Consider the following 21974-nt stretch of genomic DNA (forward strand, 5'->3'; position numbering starts at 1 on the left):
ATTTATTGTCTCGAGGGATTAAGAAAGAAAATGTAAAGAAACATTTTCCCTTTGTTTTTTTTCCCTCACTCTGAGGGCATTAAAACTGTTTGATGGAAAAACAGAAAACTAGTGGTGAAGTATAATTAAAACTCAAAGTGTGCTAAATATAAACCAACAAGACTAAAGACTTCTGTGAAACAGTAACCCATCAGAACACAGGGAAGGAGACGTTTAGAGCCGGTGGCTATATAAGGCCTAAGTGTGCTCTATTCAACGCCATATTGTATGAGATCGTCTTGAATCATGATTTCAATATTAGCTCTGGATGTGGCATAATTGCATGTGTATGATAGTGGATTGTTAGCTCTGTTGGAGCCTCTTATTAGTATACTTACATGTGATTTGAAATAATGGAGAACGCTTCAAAGATGTTTTTCTTAACATTACAGTCATATTGAAATAATCCATTCTTACAACCATTCATCTGTACATTTACACACTATGATCTCAATATTATCATCATAATACAAGCTGACTAGACAAGGATTTTATGTCCAGTCCAATTTTATAGAAGACTATAACTCGGTCTTGAAAGAATCTTTCCAACTAATTTGACTTGCAACGATGTTTTAGAAAAATCTGATGAGTCATAAATGCAAAAATGGAAAGTCACAATTTGGCTATCACTGACAGTTACAGATGTAATGATCCATGTTCTCCACAAATTAATTCAACCACACTTTCAAAAATGTCAGGGCACTTAGTTAAATTTAAGAACCGATTGCAATGATTTGTAAATCATGGAAATCATGTTTAACTAAAAATGTAATAAATACAAATTATATCTCGTTGAAATTGCGGAAATTTGGACAGAAGTATATCACTATACATTGTAAATGTTTGGGGAGTGAGGGGAACAACGGATCCTTTTCACATGCATGAAAAGCACAGATTTAGGGAATAACAATAGATAAGGATATGTTTTTGGTGCCCCAGTAAACCGTGATAATGAACCAGCATGCACAACAGTAGAACCCTCCTCCAACTGGAACACAGCTATCATTAATGCACCAGTGCATTTCCTGCCATGACATGTCAAAATATCTATTTCTGTGGTTTCAGTGTGTGACCTGGACTGCTGACAGGCTAGTTTAGTCCACATGTGCTGTTACCACTTTGTCTTGCTGCTGGCATTGTCTTCCTGAAATAAGCAAAATATTAACTGAAAAAGATGTCTTCAGGGTGGATGCATATATTGCTCCAAATCTGTATCTTTCAGCCTTAGTGGTGCCTTCACAGATGTGCACATTTCCCATGCCATGCACAATAATGCACCCCTTTCTGAAGCTTGTGACTTGTGACAAACTTTAATCACTGACAGTGGGTTTCAGAAGTTTTCCTGAGCTCATATAGTCATTTCTGTAAAAATCCAGTGGTTTCTTAGGACCTTAAGATCACATTCTTTCACTTCTGGTTTCAGCCTTTTCCCTTGCCAACAAAGATTTAGCTAGATTATCTGAATGAATTGAATGTTTTGTATCATAGATGATTAAATGCCCCACATTGCTTTTTTTTTTTACAATTTTAAGTTGTGAAACATTATTCTAACTCTCTTTTATTTAATATATTTATTAATTGTGGGTTGCTTACACAGACTTTCACATTTCAGTCTTCAGCCTCCCCGGGATGCTCCTATTTTTACCGAGTCATATTACTGACTTTGTTAACTTTTTACTAAGTGTTTGCAATTTTAATTTTATTTGAATGACATTGGAAGATACCGACACACAACATACTCCTTCTTTGTAAATTGCAAAATGAACTTAAGCCTTCATAGTATATTTTATTTTCCAATAATATAACCACAATACTTTGACAGTTATAAACACAGTGATCATCTCTGTTTTGAGTTTCATATACTCGTTTTTCAAACTCACGGCTACAACAGCTCACATTATATTATATCATATAAAAATAAAGAACTTAATTGATAGATTCTGCTCGTACATTTACAAACATACTTCTTAAATCGAAAAGTATCTCTTTAGAATCCTACGCACTTAGATTTTATTTGTTATAGAAGCACAGTGTGGAAAACGGCACAGTATGAATAGAGTGATGAAGGATTTTATAAGACGACCATTTTTTTGAGCAGACATTTATGCACCATAATACGCACCGTTGGCACGATAGATGATTTATGAACATGTAGAAATTGCATTGAAGAGTGCAATTTCACAATCTTCAGAAAATCATACGATAGCAGCATGCGTCTTTGCTTGGTCAGACTGACTGTACCGTAACCTGAAGCTTAACTCAAGCACTGGTTACCTAGCAATTAATACGCTAATTTCTTTGGCTATTGCATCTCAGTTTTGTGCAAAATAACAATCAGAACCATACATCTGGTTCAAGTTATTGTCTACATACTCTAGCTGGGTCAACATTTCTCATCTGCTGCATTGTGTATGCTATTTCATGTGCCAACAGCCATAAATTTCCTCTATAAAAACAAATGGCGCTAACATTCTCTAATTTGATCAGATTATCACCACACATTTTAGAGTATGGAATGCAATAATACAACACAACATTTTGCATCACAGATACAAGAGTGTATTTTGTGAGTGACTCAGGAGGAATAAACTATGGCAACACAAAAACAGACATATAGTTACACCACCACTAAAAGCACTGACACTGACAGTTTCCTATAATTTTTTCCCATTTTTCAAAGCCTCTCCCTGCACTGAGGTCTGGGTTTGGGTCTCTGCATTAGTCTTGCCTGGACTTCTCACCACAACCTGCGGGAGTGTTTGCTGATTCGTGGTGGGGGCAGATGGTCTCTGCCGTGTTTTTTCCCGCCAGTATGTTTCTGTCTGCGTGTGCGCCTCCATGGTCTGACCCTTTCTTTGCTTGACGTGATCGAGGCCAGAGTTGCATTTATTGCACAGATCCCTCATGTCCAGCAATCCCTGCACCAAGCACTTTACAAATTCTGCTGAACAGGTCTGCGGGCTCTCACGGAAACTGGACACTGAGAAGATGATGTGGTCTGACTGAGGGTTGTAGCATGCGCCGTATCCATTTAGAACCACGGGTCCATAGCAGCAGAACATCTCAACAGTAGTTGGGACCTGAGGGAAGAGTTGGCACATCAGTACTGAATGACAGTTTTACTGTTTTTGTGAAATACTACTGTAGGGTGTAGATGATAATAATGAGGAGGAGGTGTGGTGTAAATGTGAATAACGGGATATATCAATACGGCCAAATGGATACCAATGTTTCTAATGTCTAAAAAAAAATCTTATTACACTGTAATACATGTAAACTGATAGTATCACTGCAGTGAAACTTGCAGTGCTCTTTGGAAAATTATTACTTAAACTGCCCGTCTTTCTCTTCAGCCAAGATATCCAAAATTTTCAAATATATGTCAACATTTTAATATTTTCTGTTTCTATCCACATGGCAGAAAAACAAAATCCTAATGTGGATGGTTTCAGAATCTGAAACTGTTTTAAAATCACCTGACTTGTAGAGAGAATGAACTGATTACTGATGAGATAGGCTTCGTCTTTGAAGATTTCTGGCTTCTCCATCTTCATTTCATGTGCAATTTCACGTAGTCCCAGCAGGTGATTGTCGATTGCCATCCCTGTTATTGCCTGAAAGGCAAAGAGCACGTTTTTGTATTCATTCAATAAGTGAACACTACAATAGAACGCTGGTGGTAGAGAAAAGTTACCAGAATAGTGTATTTTGTTTGTGCGCTTATTGCACCTCGAAACATCTCCATCTTCTCTGTGTCCTGCAGAAGTCACAGACTGACAGTCAAAACTGGATGATTCAATTCCTTTATTCACAGTTAGCGTAATCATTCATGGTGGTTTGCATGAGCACAAAGTGCTGTAAAAGATTAGGGCTGCTACTGAAAGCAAAGAAATCATTCAGATTTATTCTACTCTCGGATTAATTTCTCAATGTCAGTATGAGCGCAGCATCTGCATTAAAACATCTTACGCTTGAGCGGAGTGTCCCATCAGTCATTGCTCTAACAAAGGCCAGAGCTTCAGGTGTGGCTGAGCGAATGTTGTCCACTCGGCCTTGCTGAAAACGACGTGTGGAAGCACTCTCATAGGTTGACACTGGTCTACCGTGACACCTGCAACAGACAGAGAGACAGCCTTGATGCCTCAGGTTAATCTGAAATACTATGTGAAAACATTAGATTTTTTTACTCACCGATAGAAGGCTAACTGTAGAGCAACCTGGATGTAGGCATCTGGACTCATTTTCTGCTTCTTGATGAACTCTTTTCCATAGTCTTGGAACTTGTAAACATTCATGTCTAGATTTCTCACTAGTCTGACCAAATAAAGATAGATTTCTTTTTTCTCCATGTGTTGAAGGCATTTATTCATTTGTTAGACTTTAGAGAATTTACATTGAGCACAAACCTCTGGAGGTTGTCGGCAGAGGAGGCAATGAGTTTGTGGATCTCTGGGGTACACTTCCAGCGGAGTCTGCGTGGTGCAGGCAGCTCGCTCACACTTGCAGCCCTGACCAGCTTTGATGGGCTGCCAGTCCTGATATCACATAGGGACATAACATACATTTAAGTGAAAAATAAAGTGCAGCCACTTTCAATTAAAATATTTAAAACCGCAGGGATTTTTAAAAAAAAGTCAGGCAGTGCTCACTTAACAAATACTAAGACAAAATGCAAAAGGCAGTATGTGAACAATGAATTGCTCCACATTATAAAATGGCTTGTAGAACCTCCTTTTAGCAGCAATAACTGGAAGTTATCACTTTCTCTTTCATGTTTCTCTCCACATCGTTATAGACGGATTTTGGCCCACTCCTCTTTACAACGTTCCTTCAGTTCTTGAAGGTTTGTGGTAATTTGTTTATGCATGACTTTAATAAAGTCTCTTATGGGATGAACTTTCTGGGTAGCTCGCTGCTGGGAAAGTTGGCAATTGTTGTGAAAGTTTTCCATTTGTAATCAGTCTTTTTCATTGTAGAATGAAAGACTTCAAATTGTTTAGAAAAGTCTTGTAAATACTTCAACACCCAGATTGCTGCTTTTCTAAGATAATTGCTGATGTTTTTCACCATTGTTACTGTGTTAACACACACCTGAGAGCTTCAGACCAGCAAACCTCTGCTTTTGAGGTGCTCACACTTAATGATCAATTAATCATAACCTAATCTAGGACATATCAAGACATTTTCAAATATTTTTTCTTTCTCACATGTATTTGAGGAGATACTCTGTACACTGCACAAGGACAATTCCTTCAAAGGGTGAGTGTTCACACACGACTCCACAACAGCCATCTGCTCCTACAACAAACTGACAAAGAAAAGCTCCTTTAAGTGGGATTTATTGTGTTAAAATTCAGAGTTTGATCATTCAAGATTATTTGTAAGTACAGTTTCATCTCCGTATTTGTTCAGCTACACGCTCGAACCACTTCACACGTACATCATCGACAAAGCCTGCAGTAAGCAAATTATTTCAGAAAGAAGCATCCAGGTAGAAAATGTGATTCAATAAAGTGATGTAAATGCTTTATTAAAACACCCCTATGAAATTACATGCTAAAAACATTTTGCAATCTGCAGGCATGATCTCCAATGGAAATGTGTGCTCTCTATTTGAATTTCCTTAAAGTTAAAAGAGAACTGGTAATTCCCACCCACCAGCAGTGTGAGATGACACAAATTTGTTCAGTCACGTAGTTTTCCTCATACGTTATGAAGGGAACACGATTCCATAAATCATCTTCATTTTTTTCCAAGTATCTGTCATCTTTAAGTAATTTTTTCTTTCTTTCTTTAAATAACCATATACAAAACTTAAAGTTGTTGGACACAGTATAAAAAAAATGCTAGGGAGGCAACCTGTGCTCACTGACCTGCATCGGCTTGTCGTACCAGCGGTTGCCCCCATTCTTGGTCGCTCCTCCTCCGTGGAGCATCAGCGTAGAACTTGTGGTGTCGTTAAGCTCAAAGCCGCTTGCATCATCCAGACAGACCAGACAGAGACAACGCTCAATCATGTCCAGGGAGTCTCTGTTGGTCGACTCTGGAGGGAAATAAATGTCAGTCACCACTAGAGACGCTGAGAACCATCTGATTTTAATGAGAAAACACCAATTTTTTTTTCTCAAAGTGCACCTCTCATTAAAACTCTGCGAGACTCGGCCCACTCTGTCCGTCCATCTGAAGTTAGCAGACCTATAGGGGGGAGACGCTCTTCCTCACTGTCGGCCATCTTGACGATCTTGTCCAGCTGAGTCAACAGGTCTCTTTCGTTCAGCCGACGGAAGTTGATCACCACGTCCAGGACAAAGAACTGGAAAGAGGTTCTGATTGAAAACAAACTGTTTTTCATTGCACTGGATCCTCTAATTTCTCTTTGATATCATCAATGAATCTGATGATAAACTTTTCTGACAACATGGACACATATTCTGCTGTGTAAAAAAGTCAGAGAATTTAAATTTTCGATTCTTATCCACTGTTTAACAGCCTACCATCAGAGTTATGCTAGATTTCTCCCTGATTCGTTCAGAACAATAACACAGAGCCCAAAACACTCTGCCAGTCATCAAAAACTCTTCGATGACAAGTAGAATGAGTCCAGTAACACTAGGGCCCCGGTAGAGGCCATAGCTCATCGACATCATGAAAGAGTCATGAGATATGGTTGAAATCAGCAGGAAAAAGCTTTAAGCTATGTTTAAAGTTGGGACTGGTTTGTCAACCTTTCAATACGAAACATTTTCATTCTCATTTCACAAGCATGAGTGTTGTTAAACCTACATGTCACATGATGTATCTCCATGACAACATTCTAAATTGACTGATGAAGACTGTGTAATTTGGTTTAAAGCCCCAGGAGAAGCTCCTACTCTCACAGTTTTGGATTTGTGTTTCTTCAAGCCTGACCTGGTTTTTACAAGCCACGATGATGTGCTCAGGCTCTGGCATCACGCTGCTCTCCTGGGCCACTAGTGTGTCCCTCTCAGGCCCCGGTAGACGGTAAGATGTGAAGAGGCGATAGTACTGCTCCATGCAGAGAGGGGTTCCAGCGAGCTGGCCCCGGGCATACTCCACAGGCAGGGCATGGCTACACACACACACAGCTTTAAAAGTTATTTAAACACAATCCTGGTAACGCTGATTCCATGATGACAGTTTCAATTCTGCTTCAACTTACGCATCAAGAAGAGTCTTGTACTCCAAAACTCCTGAAATTAAGTGTGCAGCAAACCTAGGGAAACCCACACAAAATGTCACTCCTTCAGGTGGGTTTAAATTATTACACTTAACATGAATTATTTAATTGTTTATTAACCATATGACCAGTATCCAGCCCTGACCTCTCAGGGTACTCTGGGTAATGATCTAATAATTCAGTGTGTAGTGAGGAACTGATCAATTTCCTATAATCAATCAAAGCTGTTATTTCTCTGACCTCATAATGTAATAATCACAAGTTGACAAAGAAATGGGCACACTGCATGACAATTACAGCTTCCTTTTAATTGCCTGTTGTTGCAGAACAATAATGAAGAACGATGCAAAAAAAAACCAGATCACTTCCACAAGATGAGTGTATTTTTTTGTCCTGTTATATCGGGGCACCCAGTGGAGTTTCTTTCATGCATGACACTTTATAGAAAGGGGACAATTTATACACTAAAGTAATCTTTAGGTAATGCACAAAGGTTGGATGTATTGTAATTAATGCAGGATATATCATGGATTCCTGTATGTCTCCTTGAACTAATGATTATTTCTGTGTATTGATGTGATTAATTCACAAGTAATAATCAGTTTTTGAAGATTTAATCACTGTTACTTGAAGCTTTAATTGGTATCCCAGTAAATTAGCTGGTTTCCACTAATTCATTTCAGATCCATGCCACTGATCTATAAGAGGAACCTGTACCACAGTCCCAGCCACTTACCCAATAAACGGAGGCTCTTCTTCTGACCTCTGAGGGATGCAGACGCATAAAGGTGTGCTTCTGATGACCAGTTAGATTTGTTGGAATGGAGTCAAATTTCAATAATAACAGATACTGATGATCTCATTAAAGGCATTGATCTTAAATGAATATGTGTGCGAACCAGTTAATCCATTATGATGTCCTTGTCTCTGCAGTGTTGTGTCTCATACCTTAATGAGTCGAAGGAGGCCCTGAAGTTCTGTTGGGGAAATACCATTGCAGGACTGGAGTTGACGGGCAGAGCCAGCCTGTTGTTTAGGTACATGTCGTTCAGCCAATACTCATACAACTGCAGTAGAAAATACATGGATTTACACATTTTACACAGTTTAAATGTTAAAAGCACAATCCAACGGTGATTTCGACTTAAAAGTAAAACTAATAGAGTCGCTTTCAAAGTGATGAATCTACTTGGATGACATTGTAGGTTTTCCACTGCTGTGAATAGTTTGTTTACAGGAAAAATGTTTGTCAAAGTTGGTTTTAAACATCCCTAAAATTTGAGTTGAACTCACATAACTCACAAAACTCACATCACTTAAGACTTTTCCGTTTATTACCCAAATTTTACAGTTAAAAGAAAAGAAAAAAAATGTGTTCACCCAGTTGGCCTCTTTTTCTCTCCTTTCCACCAATTTGCTCTGCAGTAGCTCCCCTACTCCTCCATGGGCTCCAAACTCCTTCACTATTTTTTGGGTCTTGTTGAATTGTTCTTCAGTGAGCAGGTGCTTCATGCACCTCAGGTACATTTCCAGTGTGTCTTTCAGGTTGGGGAGCGGCAGCTTCGGCAGACCCTGCAAGGGATAAAAACATTTAAACTCCCATCACATTTTTTAGTAAACTTGTGACTAAACATCATCATGTAAACCTTCAGAGTAACCCTAACCCTAATTAATAACATAATTATATTGGAAAATATAATAGAAATTAAACAATTCTTTGAATGTGATAACAGCTACCAGCCAAAAATGTTAGTTTTCACCCTTCACTTGAGTTAAATGCCACTTTTTTTTTTTTTTAGAAAACTACTATACATGCATTCTTATTTTAATCAGGTTTATTTCTATCACATATTTCTTCATGTGATTAGGGTATCTATAATTGCAAAAGTATATTTCTATCATGCAGATTATAAATAAATATGAGACAATGGAAGATATTCACATCTCTGTCGTCTAAATCTTTAGAAGCGTCTCGGTCCAGAACTGCCATGGTGGCGGCACAGAGGGGCTGTCAAGCTGGTTGGATCATAAGAGAAACTCTGAGTCCACAAATGAATTGTGATAAAAATCAATATATTGAATACAGTGAGCAAAAAGCTTTAAAGTTAATAACAGTCATGGCTACATTCTATCTGAAAGACAGTGTATTTATAGAGATTTTAACAAAAAGGTAGAAAGCTGTCACTAAAAAATGAAATAGAAGAATGCACCTTGCAAGATTTTCATGTTGTTTTTTTTTAAATGTTGTGCTATACTGGGCATTAGATGTCGTAAAATGCTCTACTTACTAATATCATCAAAGAGACCAAACTAAAACAATCCAAAACAAAAAATGTAAAGGTTTCACTCACCAGACAAAAGAAAAGGGAAAACAACCCATCAGGTCTTCAAGCAAGATGTCTGGTCCGGCCCATCTTTACTTCAGTTTCTTGTAGACTTTCTTTAAAATCGCACCACTTCCATCTCGCATCATTTTCATCATCTTTCAATCCCCTGCTAGGCAGGAGCAGGACTCTCTCGCTGGCTCAAGAGAGATGCTGAGAGGGTACCTCAGCCTCCTGGCAGGCTCCTCCCAGAAGTCCTGCTATTCGCCAGTAAGTTTATTTGGCATCTCTCATCTACAACTCCAGCTTATTTAGACACCGACAGAGCGACTTAGATGTGCAGAGAAGAGTCAGGAAGGATTTTTTGCGGATTTCTTCCTTTGGCTAACATAACAATATGAGCGCAAACATTTCTTCTGCCTTCCTACATCTATCTGAGTTAATTGGCGTTGCGTATTTCATACTGTTTGCAGAGAACTGCATTTCGGACAAAAGAAGCTACTTCTTCAAACTCCTTTTTACATTCACGATCAATAACAGGACCCTTTATGATTTTTTTAATTTAATTTTTTTATGTATTAAGCTCTAAATGCATTTTTGGAATTCGGAGAAATTACTTTTACTAAAATTATCTTTAGTTTATATTAGGAATGTAAATGTACCACGAAACAATATTCGTTATTTCCAACTGATATGTGTCCAAAGACACATAGCAGTCTTTATTTGATAAATTGACTTGACCACCACATTTATGTACAATTATAGAAAAAAATAATTATTTTTCTTTACCTTGAGAAAAATTAAATAGTCACAGAGGATCAAATTCAACTGATCGTCGAAACAAATAGTGCCAACAAACGGAGTAGTTCACATAATAATGATTTAATTATTTACATGAATATACATGTATGTACAGTCGCAGATCTTATAATAATTAGGCTTTGCATTCCAGAAGCACATCTTTCAGATGAATAAAACAAACAACCAAAAAGAAGCAGATTCCAGGTCATTTCAATCTTTCTAAAACTGTTGTGCGGCACACAGTGTTGCATATACAATTAGCAGCAAAATAATTACAGATTACATCGACAGACGCAGACAATACAGTCGTCGTCCCCCCCCCCCCCTCAAATTCATTTACACACTATTCCCTGAATAGGTTATGAGACAGCTTCTGGTAGCGTTTTAAATAGGCTACTATTAATGAACACATATCTTTCACAATACTCTCACTTTAAAATAAAAACGCGCCATTCTACGATAGAAGCCTCGAGCCACTTGCTTTGACAGAACCAACAACAATTGTGTCAAGGAACAGGAAATAAGTGATATTGTTACACAATCCTAATCGTGTTACACAGTTGATTGAACCGGACAAGATACACACACCTTCACACTGGCACTTAGTTTTACACACAGTTAAAGGTCTTTTACGCGTACTCTCCTCCTGAGGATTCCTCCTCTGAGTACGACCGCTGAGCAAAAGTCTCAATGCCATTGTCGTCGATTGTTGTGCACAAACCCTTTCTCTTCTTCTCACGTTGCTCCATCTTAATCGTGTCATACAGTCCCGTGGGGCCATCCTCCAGGAGCATGTTTCTCTCGGAGAATGAGGGCTTCATCTGCGTCACGTTCTTCAGCAGAAGGAGCGCCGGTGCGTAAAGTACGTTGGCGAGCCCCATGCCCAGGTTCAGCTGAACGAAGCCCAGGTCGTGCACTATCTGCCCAGCCACCACGGGCCCCATTGCATAGGCCAAGCAATAAGAAATGTCTGCAATTGCGTACACACTGCCGTACACTGAAACGTGCCGCACGTCCACGAGGAAACCCAGAGTCGGCAGGAGCGCCGTGTCCACGAAGGCGATGCCAAAGCAGATTCCACACAGCGGTAACATGAGCTGTCCAAAGTTTTTACAGGCTGGTACAGTGCACGAGCTCGCACCTATGAACACCATACCTATTGCTCCATAAAACCACTGGAGATGAGGGTACTTGGCTGCTAATTTCACAGTGAGATATACACCTAACACATGAGGGAAGAATGCAGGGAACCATGTCATGCCGATCTCCCACTCACTGGCATTCATGGTCTCCTCCATCCACTTAGCGATAGTGGGCTCAAGGAAAGCAAGGGGGATGTTACATATGGTCAGAGCTCCAGCCACCACGGCTATATAAGGGTCAATCATGAGTCTGTATATTGGGGTGCCCACAGGCATGTTTTCTCTCTCTCGATTGGAGAAGGGCTTCAGCACAATCAGACATAACACGCCGTCAATGAGACAGACGACCGCCAGGATCAGGAAGGGCACCTGCTTCCCTGCGAACTGATAGAGGATCCCTCCAAAGGGGGGAGCCGCCAGGCTCCCAAAAGAGATGAAAGCCAAGGCGATACCCAACGCCTTGCTCCTCTCTGCCTCCTCCGTGTACCTGGCAGCTATTAGAGCGATCCCCGAGGTGTCTGCGAAAGCCGAGCCGAGGCCCTGCATGCTGCGCGCCACGAACAGAGTCACGTAGTTTTCAGCAACAGCAAATGTAAGGGTGGAGAGAAACATGATACTGAGTCCGATAAAGAGTGGTATATCATACCCTACTCTATCTATAAACGTGCCACTTAGTGGGTTCACCAACAGCTGCAGGATGGCCTTGGAGGCAAAAAGAACACCTATCTGTAGGTCGAAGTTCCCTTTCGGTAGTTTGTGCATGGTGCTGTTAGTGGAGTTGCTGGGCAGCGTAGCCTCTTGGGCAAGATCCGCTGCTTTCTGTAGCCCTGCAAGGTAGTCGGGTATAATTGGCACAAGTACCATGTAAAGCATGTTGTCTAACAAAAGAACTACGCAGACTATTACTAAAATGATCCGTTTTTGCCGTTCTGGGTCTTGAATTACGTTGCCCAGTTGTTTAGTTCTTTCACCCATCTGGGACAGTTTGGAAGCGGCAGATTGTGCCGTATTAGTGCCTTGCCCCTCTGTCAGTCCCTCCGGCTCCATGATTCCCTCCTTTTTTTTGCCTCAAAAGTCTTATTTTATGCAAAATACAACTCAATTCCCTCGGATTGTTTACAGATTTACGCAAGCTTGGCACATCTGTTCTGTTTTGTTCTCCTATCCAGCACCGGGAGCCCTGATTAGCTAGATAACTTTCCGCTGCTTTACCTCTTCTCTCTCCCTTGCGTTGTCCGTCATCGCACGCGCTTTTCCACTTTCGTGACTTGGACCCGTTTTATCCCCGTTCTCTCTTGCTGCTTCATTGTCTCATATCCCGTCACTGAGGTGACGTGCGGGTCCCGGACAGCGCGCTCAGAAGTTGGGGTTTCACCTTCAGCTCACAGCGCCTCGGCTCCATTAGCGTGCGCTCGCTCTTTGAGTTCCGTCTGCTGCCCCTCAGACTCCCAGACGCACCCAGCTGTCTCCAGTCACCTGTAACGCTGCGAGCTAAGTCATCATTTCACATCAGCCCGGCTGGTTTTTGTCGGCCGTGGAAGAAATACATACTGCAGTTTGTTGACTCCCATAGGTATCCCTCTACCCCCTCCCATCTTCTTTGATGGCTGTGACGCACAGTCCTCTTGCAGACTTTTAATGCTAATTAAACACAAAATCCCGGGTGCATATGCTGTCCATTCAATTATGTCAAAGTGGAGCCGAAGATGCTTGGCAAAGATTATTTTATATTCAGTAAACGCTATTTATTTTCGTGGCAAACTTTTAGCATCCTTAATTAAGTGTAATAGTTGGAAGCGTCGACAAGCTTCTCGGAACACCGCACACAATTAGATTTTGGTTTCAACGTGTAGTGAACACCTGAAGAAAACCCCTTAATGATAGTTACAGTCCCTGCTGATTTTGTTGTTGATAAGAACGTTGTTTAGTTTCAGCACCACACTCCAGTGGACAGCTCGGCGAAGACTGAGTGTTAATGAAGACGCTTTTCCAGTTTTTTCCAAGTAATAAAGGGATCCCATGTGTAAGCGCCAATGTAAATGAACAAAGATTCAGCAGGGCTGATCACACACCTCGTATTATATCTGTTGCTAACAGAGAAGTTAGAAAAACGTCAGCTTATCTGATTTCTGTCTATCTATCCTTTAATTTTTTTTGTCTTTATCACCCTTAGCACAAATTTCCCATTTCTTTTCTGTCATCATTTTTTGGGCAATGATTATAATCTAATAAATTAATATGTTCACAGACTTTCGCAAAAATGGCTTTATTATCTTGAATTTGAACATCTGTTTAAAGATCACATTCATTTCGTTTCAAACCTGCATGAGATTAGTTTACAGTCACGGCTCCAAGGCTGTTTAGGGATTGGGAATGAAGATGGACGCTGCCATCTACCGGCACAGACAAGCTTCAGCAACTGTCTCCAATATTTGATAGGTTTCAGTCTTATTCTGCTAATGCGGTGAAAGATAAATACAATTACATTTCAAAAGGATATCAACCTCTGCATATTTCCATGTATCAGTCATCACTCTGGGGTCAGATAGGTGGTGGGTTGTGGTTTTTTTAAACACTGACACGTCTTAAGAGGACTTTCCTAAAACGACGGTGTTATGCTGTTAATAATTTAACTTTGACTACTTCTTTCCGAAGGAAACACTTTTTTTTGTCTTATTTGTCCTATCTGTTAAAGAGACCTTTAATTGTTTTTTCAAAGTAAACGCAGATTGAGCACTGGAACTAAATGGCTTATTTGCAGTAAACAATTGACATTTGTAACATGAGACAGAGCAGCATCGACATCAAGTGGAGGAGGAATGTATAGGTGAAGTAACCACTAAAACCTGAGATGTAAACTGAACCGAGTTCCCAGAAAATGTAATTCTTGATTCTTGAATTCTTCAATTTGTTTCTTAATTCAAGAGCGGTTTAATCTTGAGTCCCCTCTGTGTCTTTATTTCCCATATCAGAATGTCAAACAACATATTTGCTGTTTGCGTTTTAGCAAAAGATTTAACTCCAACCATTTCTAACCATGAAGTACGCACCCAAAGTGACACACCTATCACCCTAGAGTCAGTGCAGTGCACACACACAGTAGTAATCATGAATATACAAAAAACAATTAGGACCTAGAATGTAGGTCCTAATTGTTTTAAAGGGATATTCACTCCCCTTGTAATATATGAGACAAAATTGAGGTATTACCAAAACAACACTATACAACCAAATACCTTTCCATAAATATCTGACACAGAGTTTAAATATACAAACCAGAAAATTTGAATTGAAGTCCATTTACAAAAGTATGTTAAATTTCAACATCTGCCTTAAATTAGTGAAAGAACTCTGGATCCATCTGCTTTGTAAAGAAGACTTACTTAGATGATGGACTTGTTCAAGTAGCTAGTCTTTGTCTTAATGTAAAACTAATGCAAAAGTTCTGTTGTATCAGGACATTTTAGAACATACTTTCCAATCAATGATAGGTTGTGAGGTGCAGAGTCGTCCATAACCATAATAATGTCTACAAGATTTTATTTGACGCTCTGCCACTTCTGGCACTCTTGAAGTTGACGTATACTTTACTGGTTTCAATTTATGACAAGCATATATACTCGCCTTCTAAAATATTCCTGTTGCTAACAAGGGCTTGGGAGTGGTGGGAATTGTGTGCGTCTTTTACAAACTACCGCACACATTTACACCAACTTTACTGCGCCTCTACCTAAAGGACCCTATTGTTCAACTCACACCTGCAAGACCCACAAAAGGCAAAAGTATTTAATGGTTTGACAATGCAGGACAGTAAAGAAGAGTTAACCCTCATGAGTGTCCTGGATGTTCTAACCAACCATCCAAGGTAAACATTGCTACTTTTTACCAACCGCTATACAGGCTTAATTACTTAATCCACATTGTCACATGTCTGTGTTGTCTCATATTTGAATGAGTCTGACTGGACAGACCACTGCAAAAAAAGATCACTTTCCACAGACAAGGTGTCTCTGACCAAGTCCAAATCTGTACAGCAAAGAGCCCATTATACCTGTTGGTAATCCAACAGCTGGAAACCTCCTTTAGAGTACAAAGTTGAGTTCAGAGTTCTTGATAGAATAATGGCTTCTTCTTCAGAACCAGCTGACACCAGGCAATCATCAACGTAGAAATTGTGCACAGTATCAGCCACCTTGAGGAACTGCTCCTGATTATCCTCTGCATATTTTCTCAAGGCAAAACATTCACAATTTGATGAGGATGTAGCTCCAAACAGATGCGTAACTACTCTATTTGTACCGTGCTATTTATACGAGTTGCCATGAGATTATCTTATAAATGAGGGTCATGAAACCGCGGTCCTGAGAGTCTGTTTCGGGGGTTATATTTTCATCATCTTAGCTTTAAACCCCCTTTGTTTCCCATATCACAGCGTCACATAACATATTCTGTTTTAATTCAGTCCATGTGTAAAGGGTAGATGGAGAAACACCTTGAAAACTTAATTTGTTACTACTTGCAGTAAACAAACAAACAAACAAAAAAAGGAAACGCCCGAGCTCACCCCGTACCTATTCATTAAAGCAAGGTAGGTGAACAAGTAAGTGCAGTATTTCTGACCACAGAATACACCCAGAGTGGCACAGAGTATCCATGAAACTTACTGATGAAACCTATTGATGTATCGAGTAAAGATTTTAGTGATGGCATCCTATTTTTAATCAGTCAGTCAAAAGTTTTTTCCGGTTGATTTATTGCGTGTGATATGTCATTGTTCAACCAGCAGATGTCCTCGTAGCCCTTCACATTTTCACCGATTAACTTAAAAAGAAGTACTCTTATGAGTTCCAAACATATGAATTTATTTTTCTACTTTTTCTGCTTGCCACAGAAAAACAACACCCCACATTTCACTGTAAGTAGTCTGTATCCTTTAGAAAGGCTTCATTTATCAGCCCAAGCCATTCACCTGATGACCCAATCACAGATTGAGATGTGGCATTTATGTAACAATATCTAATTATAACTCCCTAAAAACCAAAAGCAATTCTGACTTGAAGAAAAATCGCCGATATAGTTGAAATCAACTGCGTTTATCAGAGAAACGCCTCCCTAAAGTATTAATAGCTTTATCCTTTATCCCAAACTGTACCTTCTCATTCTACACACACACACACACACACACACACACACATTTATATATAACTGGCAGATGTCTTCTGAGGTTGTTACTTGCATCATTTTATGTCCTTTATGGAGATTGTAAAGGTTTGAGGAAAACTCTTATGAACTGACTTCTGAATAAATTATGGAAGTGCTTTTATTTAGTTCTTTCAACTAGGGTAGGTATGAAGAGAACATCTATTTTTTTTTTTACCATAGAAACAAATGTTATCAACTGGAACCACAAAAACACAGAAGCATTTAACTTGCTACTGCTGGATATGTAATCATTTCCAAATGCTTTGATAACTGCAGCGGTATTACATATTTGTGAGACAGTCGAGCACACAGATAAAGATAAAGATAAATTATGGAGCTCAGTGTGAATTTACCACCGAACACACATATCTTACATGCAATACAGAGAAAATCAGACTGTTGTTTTTGCCAGATATTTTATGTGACGTAGATAAGTTAAACCCGGCTAATAAATCCCGGGAGTCGAACCAAAAGGGGGCTCAAAATGTTTCTGTTTTATTTTTAGACGAAATCTTACGTCACCGTAGAGACCGAGAACAGCTCTGATAATCACATTTATTTCCCTCAGTGACCATACTGTTGGAAAGCTTAGGCAGAGTCATGAAGGCCGGAACTCTGGGTTGGCTTCTGGTTCACCCAAGAGACTGTGCTTTGCTTAATCTTCTTCTCTCTTGTGCGCGGGCACACACACACACACACACACGCACGCACGCACGCACGCACGCACGCACGCACGCACGCACGCACGCACGCACACACATGCAGCACAGTGACACTGGGGAAGATACAAAAAAACAACCATCATTTGTCTTTACAACTTAATTTTTTTGAAGAAAAGTATCCATTTTTATTCTCTTCCTTCTTGACTGTGAACTTAAAGGCGGAGCCAGCACGTCCATGACAATCCATGACTGGATTGTCTGTGTTAGGGGATAAACTTTTTTTTTTTCTTTCTGTTTTTTCAGTGACTCTGCTCTGATTTGAAACCAGCTCAGGAGATTCAAGATAACTATGTAATCTTGAGCTTTTGCCAATGCATTCATTTCTAGCAGCCACACAAAATCCTAGGCCACTATGGCCAAATGCAAGCAGCAGAAACATCAAATCTAGCCTGCGTTGACCCAATGATCACAGTGTTAGTGGTTTTGATGGACTGAAATCTATAGGTCAATAATTTCAAACTATAGAGGGTCAGTATATTCAAGCAATTTGCATGCTGCTTTTGTCAGACTTGTACTTTGTAAAGCAAAGTCACACTTTTCCAGACTATCAAAGTCCATTAGAGCGACCATAGTCTTTAACATGCGGCAGTGGTACAGCTGAAAAAAACTATACACTTATCTAAACTAAGGCCTTCTATAGATCTATAGATGTGTTTATGTAAGTGTGCTGTGTGAAAACTCAGTGCCGCATGTGAGCAGCATTTGAAAAGAAAACACTGACTGAGAGCAGAGTCCGTGTTGCTGAGTGGATTTAAAAGAGGCATCAATGGCAAGTGTGGAATCCATTCTTCTAATCAAAGTAGATCTGATGCTAATGCTGAATATAGAGGTTTTATAATTGATTAAAGAAAGAAATTTGCATGTGCACATGCCATCCCATGGTTACATCATCTTAGTTTCAGAGAGTCAGCAGCATTGTAGAGAAATATCCCGCCCTCATGCATTTACTGAAGAGTCAACTGGTTAAACTTCAGCTGTGGGGTCACCAACCACCAACAGAGCATGTCTGATGGAATCACATGACCTCAGCATCATGACTGTAACAAAAGAAAGGTGATCATACACCTCTTGAGGACAAGATGTGTGGTGATGAAAGTAAGGATGTTAAACATGTGAAGTGGTCACAGTTTTGTCTGCTCTATACTGGTCCCAGTGTGTATTTTCATGATTTAAAACAACGATTTCTAAAGGGCACTGACGCACAGCCCTACTTTAATCCAGATTACACTCAAACACTAATCCTGTAAAAACATTGTTTTCTTCTAAACAAATATGTTTTCTCTATTATGCAACATGTTAGGTGAGTATTATTTTAATGTTGAATGTGAGTACAGAGTTTCACATATCTGTGTTTTTTCTGTGTAAAACACCCTACACATTTAGCAGGATTTCTCCAATTCATTGAACTGATTGGAAGAGCAGCTGTGTTCAGCATTAGCATTGATTGTCCTGTGGCTGCTCAACAAGAGAGTGTGTGTTGCTGTGCATGTGTGTGCTGTCTTATAGTGTCAGGGTTATATAATCGGCTTCACATCAGACAGTCGGGATCATTAAATGAGAGTGTGGTCGACCTGGGGCTACAGACTGACATTTCACCTCATTTGGTTGTGCCTGCCTGGCCTGCAGGTTGGTCAAAAGGCATTGCAATCAAAGTCAGATTTTACCAAAGAGGGTGATAGAAGACCTGGCACTGACCTGAAAAAGTCATGCAGACCAGGCTGGGAAAGCTGCTTTCACACCATCTCACAGGGAAATAAAATATTTCCTTACAGAGGAGGAAATAAAAATTACAGCAGTTTTGGAAACATCAAACTGGCTCCAAAATATCTCTCCTCTTGTAATTATCTTAATTACATATTGTAGCTTTCTGTCAGAGTTAAGTAGCATTTTCAAGACCAGAGTGTTACTCAGTTGACAAAGTAGTGACAAAGTAGATAACTGTCTGCTATAAATGTGATACGCTGTAAAATTCCCTATGCATAGCATTTGCACGGATTGCTTCGAAATTTCTTTTTTTTGAAAGGTTTTAGAGGGAGAAAATTCACTCTTATGATATATCTGTTCTGAATAGGTGTTGGCTTAGCTCCCGGGTTGGAATTCTTCTCTAATTCTCCAAACTTCGCACTGCTCAATACTTCTTGATGCAACCCCACTGTGTGTCCACAAAGAAAACTAAGATAGAAAATTATAAAGTTTGTTGTATACACTATGTAAAAAATGAGGGTGCACTTTGTTATGTTTTGGTGAATTATTGCACAAGGATGAATTAGTTTTCTCCCAGGTCAGCTCTTTCTCCCACTTTAACAGCAATAACTACAGCAACAACAAATGTTGTTCACATTATATCGTGCTTTTTGTTGATTTGGGGTGGGAGTCTGGGGGGGTTTATTGTTACTCACTGCTCAGGAGAAATGATAATTCATACAACTTCTCTGTCTTTCTCGAACAGTCCGCACTCTCTTTGATGCTCTCTTTCTGCTGCACTTGTTCTCATATTGCTGTGTAATCCTCTCAAAAAGCCCATATGAAAACTTCATTGGTTGACCAGACATAATCCTCAGTGAACTCTAAGTACCTGAATATGTTTGATTGTAAGAGGGAAAGTGGATGAATAAAAAAAAAAAGAAAAAAAAAAGACCATGCTCTCCTGCCAGGCATTTGGATTCAAAGTATAACATAATCCATCAGTCATTTGATGTAAAATCTGAAGCTAGTATGCTTTATATAATTAATTTGTGGACATCATGACGAAACATAATATTAGCTTCTAATAGCCTCTTTAAAAGGAGACTTTTTCAAAAATGCTCCTAAGCATTTCAGGTTGTTTTGCTATACACAGTTCATCTTTTACACTCTTAATATATGACATAACAATTCATTTGCAATTAAAAACAAAAAACATGTTATATTCTTACAGTTTTCTATGTTCTTATTAGTGTGAAATACAATTATTTAAAGTTACTGAGTAAGGGATTCTCTGCTATCTTGATACCTTGCAGATTTGAGTATTACTAAAAAGTATAGTTGCATTGTCTTACAGCTACTTATTTAACTCTTGACTGTTTCTATTTATTTCTTACATAATGCTCTTTCAATCCCTAACAATCCATTTGCTGTTGATCATGGCCTTCAGGAGGTTGGGTCAAACTAACTCTTCACTCCATCTGACAAGTCCATATGTCCACCAGAATCTGGGGACTTTGATGTGCCAAGGCTCTGGTGGAACTTGTGCTTTGATGACAAGCAATATAATCTTGGTTAGGAGACATGCATATAGGAAAGCAATTTTTAAGATAATTTCACATCATCCAAAAGGTCTCATCCATAGTGTTTTGCATTGCTTACAATAAACTGGCTGGAATAAATGACAACACAACAACACACTCGTAAATAATTATGCAACGCCCCGCTCCACTGACAGGCTGTTGTCAAATAATCTGCTTAGAAACTAACTGGGAGCTCTGCCGCATGTTGCAACCTCCGGGGGTTATTTTCATCATGCAGGGTGAACACATACTTCACTTTAATTGCACTGAAACACATATGCTTGTGAAGGAAGTCCTCAGATTTAAGTATACTGTACACTATAGAAGCCACACATTCAGAGTATCTTTAATTTATGAAAGTGCCAAAAGTGCTCTTTGTGGGTAACTTACTTAAATCACGCAACCTTTCAAAATATGAATTTTTCATTACATTTTCAGTAAAAAATGTTTTTGAAAAATGAATAGCATCAAATAGAAATGATCAATTGAGTTACACCTCAAAATTGGGCTAAAGTACAGGCCTTGAGGATACTCTACTCCGTTTCAGTGAGGATTTTCTTAACCTCAGTCATAATCGGTTGTAAATCTTAATGGAGCTCCACTTTTAGAGCACAATTAAAACACAAAATGACAAAGAAGTCAAAAAGTTTAGAAACTTTTTATTCTTTGTACGGATGGAGCTTTGCATGTCATTGTTATTTCAGCTTAAACACCCTGCGGAGGATCACTTACATTGGAAACAAAACATTCAATCAGCTGACATACAATCAATTCTTACCAGTGCATACAGCATTTTATAGGAAGCGATAACTATACAAAACCCACTGTACATGTAATTACAGTGGACAGAGCAGGATCATTGTTGCCTGGCTTCCCAACATTAGAAGCCCAGATGTTTAGCATTAAGTAAAGATTCCATGGGACTTAAAACTATGGGAGAGTCAGGGATGGGTTTGCTTGTGCTGTTGAGGAGTTGTGTTGTGTGATGAAAGATGTGTGCGACACAAAACAGAAATGGAATCCATTTCAATGCTCCGTGTTCCAAAGATATCTATCTTCAATTTAGGATCAGGAACAGGTCTTGTAAAGATGCTGCTTAATTCAGAAACACACTCTGCCTTCACATGTTGGACAATGTTAACATTCCTTATTATCTATCAGAAAGATCGGGCTACCTGGTTTTTGAAACCTACCATAAAAATAGTGATATTATAATAACCAGATAATAACCAGTAAATGACTGTGTATTGTCTAATATGTGGTTATACAGTACATGTAAA

General features: G+C 39.3%; 2 protein-coding genes across 2 annotated transcripts; both read right to left on the reverse strand.

The window, feature by feature from the left end:
- Window positions 1-2671: 2671 nt before the first annotated feature.
- chata (choline O-acetyltransferase a) lies at window positions 2672-9700 on the reverse strand. The gene is made up of 15 exons (XM_075483101.1): window positions 9692-9700; window positions 9180-9245; window positions 8618-8809; window positions 8186-8304; window positions 7220-7273; window positions 6949-7129; window positions 6175-6352; window positions 5913-6082; window positions 5247-5347; window positions 4446-4574; window positions 4231-4353; window positions 4009-4150; window positions 3734-3796; window positions 3516-3653; window positions 2672-3119 (listed from the first exon to the last, which is right to left on the reverse strand). The coding sequence occupies exons 1-15, from the start codon at window positions 9698-9700 to the stop codon at window positions 2694-2696; spliced, it is 2091 nt and encodes a 696-aa protein (XP_075339216.1). The 3' UTR covers window positions 2672-2693.
- Window positions 9701-10964: 1264 nt separating this feature from the next.
- Window positions 10965-12551, reverse strand: slc18a3a (solute carrier family 18 member 3a). Its single transcript, XM_075484379.1, has one exon. The coding sequence runs from the start codon at window positions 12549-12551 to the stop codon at window positions 10992-10994; it is 1560 nt and encodes a 519-aa protein (XP_075340494.1). The 3' UTR covers window positions 10965-10991.
- Window positions 12552-21974: the final 9423 nt, after the last annotated feature.

The sequence above is a fragment of the Odontesthes bonariensis genome, chromosome 2 (genome assembly GCF_027942865.1).
Source record: "Odontesthes bonariensis isolate fOdoBon6 chromosome 2, fOdoBon6.hap1, whole genome shotgun sequence".
In the NCBI taxonomy this organism is placed as follows: Eukaryota; Metazoa; Chordata; class Actinopteri; order Atheriniformes; family Atherinopsidae; genus Odontesthes; species Odontesthes bonariensis.